This window comes from Tasmannia lanceolata, unplaced genomic scaffold, assembly GCF_043159265.1.
Source record: "Tasmannia lanceolata isolate RefF3 unplaced genomic scaffold, GAP_Taslan_0.1 ptg000008l, whole genome shotgun sequence".
In the NCBI taxonomy this organism is placed as follows: domain Eukaryota; kingdom Viridiplantae; phylum Streptophyta; class Magnoliopsida; order Canellales; family Winteraceae; genus Tasmannia; species Tasmannia lanceolata.
The window spans coordinates 60379854-60386079 of record NW_027518685.1 but is presented as its reverse complement, the minus strand read 5'-3'; the positions used below and the strand labels follow the sequence as shown (position 1 = coordinate 60386079).

The window sequence follows — 6226 nt, the reverse complement described above, 5'->3', positions numbered from 1 at the left end:
AACAAATTCAAATTTCAGTTTGGTTCGGTTTGGGGGTCAAACCAAACAGAAACCGAACCGTTGCCACCCCTAGTTACGTTTCCTAGTTAGTCTATGCGTAGGATTAGTCTAGGTGTGTCTTTCCTAATTTGAATTTGAGGTTATGTTTGTCTCTTAGCATAGCTTAGCTGGAAACAGATCTCAGCAGTTCAAGTTGTAACCTTTTCACCCATGAAATCAAATCGAGATGCTCAACATGCAACACGTGTCTCAATATGACGCCATTCAGACCGCACATCGAGGTCCCACTAATCACAATCGTACGATCTCATCAAGTCTGTGATGGGCCCCCGTCTCTTCGAACTGACATCATTGGATCCCCACACTTACACCTACTATTAATAATTTAATAGCAAAACATAGAATCGTACTAATAAGTGATAACAACAACGTAGGAACCTCTATGTATTATCCGATTCTCGCTGCACTACGAAATGTTACGTCAAGTTTTCGTGTGTGTAAGGTATTGGGAAAATAAAATAAGGAGATGATAATTCGCACCCCCTTTATGATAATTCGCACCCTTATAAAGTGAAATTGTGGCAGGGGTGCGAATTATGCTACAGGGGGTGCGAATTTATCAGCACCCATTAAATAATGTTTTATTCTTCGCCTCTGTTTTTGTGAAGATCCGAATATTAGAATTTGACTGATATTTAACAATAGATTTCAACGAGTTGACACCAAATGACCGAAGCGGCATTTTGGCGGTTTGCTACGCCCAAGATGCGAGATAGATAAAGAAAGGAAGACAGCTGATAAGTGCACCTATGCTTTTGATATGCACACCACCCTTTTGTATTATTTTTAGGGTGATGATATTTTCACTCCCCCTGCATTACACATGCGCTCCCCTGATGACGTGATTTGACGTGAAAAGTGGGGAACTTTAACGCTTTTTTTAATGTCAAATCATGCTATAAGGGGGTGCATGCGTAATGCAGGGGGTTTGCTAAGGACTATCGCAAACGTACTTTCACGGACAGTTGCATGAGAAAGCAGCCACATCATGAATAAAGACAAAATCTGTTGAAAAGTGAGCCTACCAGTGAAATGCTTTCAGCAAGGGTCCCTAGCAAATCCCTAGTTGTATTATTTTGAACAGTTGAGATACTTATTTCCTCATTTATTATTATTATTATTATTATTTATTATTTTGAACTGGTTTCATTGGTTGGGACAGCTAGCTAGCAATTGAGAAGTGAGATTTTAATAAAAACAGCTAATGAAAGTAAGGGCCCTTAGCTTGATAAGAACTTATAATGAGGGCCTAGGGGTGCAACTCTAGTCGGGTTCAACTCGAAAAAGGTCAAAAAAAAGGTCGGGTTGAGGTGGGGTCGGGGTCTGGTCGAGTTTTCCCAACCTGGGTTGAGTTCGGGTCGGGTTTACGGTTTGGGCAATCCGACCCGAGTAAAACCCAACATTTTTTATCAAATTTTTTTTGTAAGCTTAAAAACTCGGGTTGGATCGGGTTGAAATCGGGTCGGGTTCGGAACTTGAAAAAAAAGGGAGAGGGGGGTGGGGGTCCTCGAGTTGGGTCCAACCCGACCCAAGTTGCACCCCTAAAGGTGGTAAGGGCTCGTTTGGATGCCAAGACGATTTTGATTTGGATGTCTCACATTTGCAGCTCATTTTGCGTTGTGATTTGGATCCAGATAAGATCATTGGATTTCCAAATCAGAGACCGACAGTGAAAAAAATAGATTTCCAAATATGCTGTGGAAATAAGTAACTGGAAATCCACAGAAATGACCATTTCCTTCACCCTCTTTGCTCCTCAACCTCTCCCCTCCAGCAAGAAGTACCCCCTTCCCTCTCTGTCTCCCTCAACATGAGTTGGTGGATCTATTCATTTTGTATTCAAAACTCAATTCCAAATCCAAATACATAATATGAGGGCCAGTTTGGATGCCGAGAAGATTTTGATTTGGATTTCACACATTTGCAACCCTTTTTGTGTTGTGATTTGGATCCTGATCAAATCCTTTGATTTCCAAATCAGCGGCGGACAGTGAAAAATCAGATTTCCAAATATGCTGTGGAAATAAGTAATTGGAAATCCACATAACAGATCTGGGAGTTTCCTTCACCCACTTTGCTCCTCAACCTCTCCCCTCTAGTAGGAAGTACCCCCTTCCCTCTCTGTCTCCTCAACATGAGCTGGCGGATCTATTAATGTTGTATTCAAAACTCAATTCCAAATCCAAATACAAAATATGAGGTATCCAAATGGACCCATAAGGGCCCGTTTGGATACCCCTTGGATTTGGATTTGGAGGTGAATTTGGATTTCCAAAATCCGTGGATTTGAATTCAAGAATTTTAAAATTCACAAATTTATAAATAATGCCATTTGGATGACCACGTATAGATTTGGATTTCAAATCTAAATTAATTTTTTTTTTGGATCCTCTTTGGATTTGAATTTGAAATCTAACAAAACCAAAAAGCCCTAAAATGCTTGATATAGGGGCATTTCTGCCATTTGCCATGATCCAGGGGTATTCTAGTCATTTTACCCTATATTGGGGTATTTTGATCTTTTTAATGTCATAAGGGTGTTTTAGTCATTTTTCATGACTCAGTGTATTTGGTCATTTTCACCCGGTATAGGTATATGCCGGTCATTTTGCATGACCCGGGAGTATTGTAGTCATTTTACCTAATATGACGTATTTTTATCATTTTTATCTCATGAGGGATTTTTAGTTATTTTTACTTGATATAGGGGTATTTCAATAATTTTTCATGATCTTGGGGTATTTTAGTCATTTTACCCTATATGAGGTTATTTTGATCATTTTTATGTCATAAGGGTATTTTAGTCATTCTGCACGACTCGGGGGTATTTTGTCATTTTTACTTGGTATAGGGGTATTTCTAGTCATTTTACATAATATGGCGTATTTTTATCACTTTTATCTCATGATAGTATTTTTAGTCATTTCTTATGAGCCATGGGTCATTTTTACTCGATCTAGGGGTATTTTAGTAATTTTTCATGATATTGGGGTATTATAGTCATTTTATCCTGTATGAGGTTATTTTGATCATTTTTATGTCATAGGGGTATTTTAGTCATTTTGTACGACTCGGGGGTATTTTGTCATTTTTACCTGGTATAGGGGTATTTCGGTCATTTTGCCTGACTCGGGGGTTTTCTAGTCATTTTACCTAATACGATGTATTTTGATCAGTTTTTAATGCCATGTGGGTACTTAAGTCATTTAACACTCTTTTGGTATATTTTGGTCATTTTAACCCCTTACGGGTCAAATTTAGATTTATAAATAATCTCTCGGAGAAAGGATTTATAAATCCAAAAAATTACACTTACATGAGGAATTTGTAAATCTTGTGGATTTCACTCAAATCCAAAACCAGATGTCATAAAGGCTTGCCAAACGCCGAATTTGGATTTAAAAATCCAAATTCACCTCCAATTCCAAATCCAAGGGATACTCCAAACGCGCCCTAAAGGTATTTGGTAGATACATCTTATAGATTTATCAAGGGCGATGATATTTTCAACACCCCCCCCCTTCAGTACGCGCCCCCCTATAAGAACAGTGGGCAACTTTAACGCTTTTTGATGTCAAATCACGTTAAAAGGGAGGAGATTGCGTACTCCAGGGCGTGAAAATATCATCTCCTTTATCAATCATAATAAAATTCCAATTTGCAAAGTCATCATCACCGTCAACCTGAGGGGGGCGTCAACCGGCGGGGCTGAACCGACCGACTCTCACCCCGTGTCACAAGGCCATTTCATCCAGCACTTTTTTTGCACACTGGTCAGGTGCCTTTTTCACTAGTGAAAAAAAAATCCTGTTGACTTAAACATAGTTTACAGGAGAATCTTTTTGGGTCATCTTACCTTTCAACTTAAAAATGTAACAATCCCCATTTCAGGCTTCATGAAGAAACATGAAAACAATATATGGTGGACAACTTTGCATGAACGTTGAGCCCAAAAAATACAGTGGACCCACATTGTTTAGATGACCAAAACCATTCATTTATTGGTCCCTGATGTAGATAGGGCATGCCTAGGAAATCTTCTCCATAGGATGATCCTAACCCTCAGATCCATGGAGGTTTCTATACTATTCTGTCCATTTTAAATATCCACAGATTGGACGGTTAGAATCATCCTATGGAGAAGATTTTGTAGGCACACCCTAACTACATCAGAGCCTATTAGGAAAGCTCACTGTGATATCCATGATATCACGTGATTTGCTCATCGTATTATTTGATTGTGGCTGTATATAAAGTTACCTATTCACACATTTGTAAAGATAGAAATATACATGCTAGGATAGGAATAAATCCCTACTAATCAGGGATTCAAAGCTCACACTTTATGTATATATGTGCATGTTTCTAAAGAAATAAGATATCGATAATCCAAATTTGTCATGGTATCAAAGCCTCTGTTTGCCATTAATCTAAGATTTTGAAAATCGTTCTCTTTTCATCGTTGCAATTCCAACAGTTTTTTTCCCATCCAATCTACAGGCACATCTTCACCATTGTTGCCATCATTTTTTTTTCGACGCACTCCCGTCAATCTTTGACTTCTTTTTTGACGCACTCCCGTCTAACTTCGTCATGTCGGCTCCTCGTGAATCCGAATCCGCTTCAGGTACTCTTTCCATCAAACCATCGATTGATTCTTTCGATCCTTATTTTCTACATCCCTCGGATAATCCGGGTACTTTTTTTGTTTCTCAACTTTTAAATGGCGACAACTATGCCTCTTGGAGTCGTGCCATAATCATGGCCTTTAGTGCAAAAAATAAACAAGGTTTTATCGATGGTTCCATTGTTAAACCAGCCACAATATCTCCTGATTATCCTTTCTGGATTCGTTGTAATCACATGGTGTTATCATGGATTCTTAATGCGATCACTCTCGACCTTGCAAATAGTGTTCTCTATGCTGAATCTACCCGTGAAGTTTGGTCTGATCTCAAAGAAAGATTTTCTCAGAGTAATGGTCTACGTATTTTTCAAATCAAAAGATCCATTTCCTCTCATTTTCAAGAACAAACTTCTATCGTAGCCTACTCCAATAAATTAAAAGGTTATTGGGATGAACTTGCATCCTACATTTCCTTACCCACTTGTAGTTGTGGGGCTCTCAAGGCTCTTTCAGATCATGAACAACGGGAACGTGTCTTCCAATTTCTTATGGGTTTGAACGATTCATATGCTGCCATTGGCGGCCAGATACTCCTCATGGACCCATTGCCTCCACTCAATAAAGCGTATTCCTTGGTTCTTCAAGAAGAGAAGCAACATGAAATTACGGCATCGATTCCCACTACTGAGGCTGCTGCTCTTATTGCCAATGCCGTCACACGCTCTTCCTCCATTGGCACTCGCAATAATCGCAAAGAATGCTCCACGTGTGAACATTGTGGTTTGGTTGGACACATCAAAGCTCGTTGTTATAAGTTGATTGGTTATCCACTGGGACATCGATTGCACAAATCTGGTTGAAGTTCCTCCAAGCAAGTCTCCGACATTGCTGAATCATTTGTTCCTTCTTTCACGCCAAAGGAGTATAAAAAAATTAAGTATATGCTTAATGAAGGTACCTCACAGCCTAGGGCAAAATTTGCAGTATATCCACTTGTAACTCCTCTTTCTCAAGCCCTTATTCTTGGATTATTGATACCGATGCGAGCGATCATATGGTTTCTTCTCCTACCTTGTTACACTCTTCTTCTGCACCCACTTCACTACACCCTGTTCAATTACCTAATGGCAGCCTCCATCACTCACATTGGTTCCACCTCTCTCAATTCTAATATTCATCTTGACAATGTCTTATGTGTTCCTTCTTTTACCTTTAATCTCATGTCTGTTAGCGAAATCACACGTTCTCTTCATTGCTCAGTTACTTTTTTTTCCTGATTTTTGTGTCTTCCAGCACCTAACAACGAAGAAGATGATTGGACTGGGTAGAGAACGTGGCGGACTTTACCACTTCTTTGCAGAAACACCGTTTGCTGGCATAACTTCTCAATCTCATCAACATGAATTATGGCATCGACGTCTTGGTCATCCCTCCTCTACGCGGCTTCAACTACTCTCTAAGTCTATTCCTGATGTTCCTTTCAATTCTGAATGTTCTTGTGATATTTGTCCTTTAGCAAAACAAACTCGTTTACCATTT

At 39.3% G+C, this 6226-nt stretch overlaps 1 protein-coding gene across 1 annotated transcript; it reads left to right on the top strand.

Annotated features, from left to right (window-relative positions):
- Positions 1 to 4821: 4821 nt before the first annotated feature.
- On the top strand, positions 4822 to 5547 carry LOC143883120 (uncharacterized). The gene has a single exon (XM_077386479.1). The coding sequence runs from the start codon at positions 4822 to 4824 to the stop codon at positions 5545 to 5547; it is 726 nt and encodes a 241-aa protein (XP_077242594.1).
- The last annotated feature ends 679 nt before the right edge of the window (positions 5548 to 6226 follow it).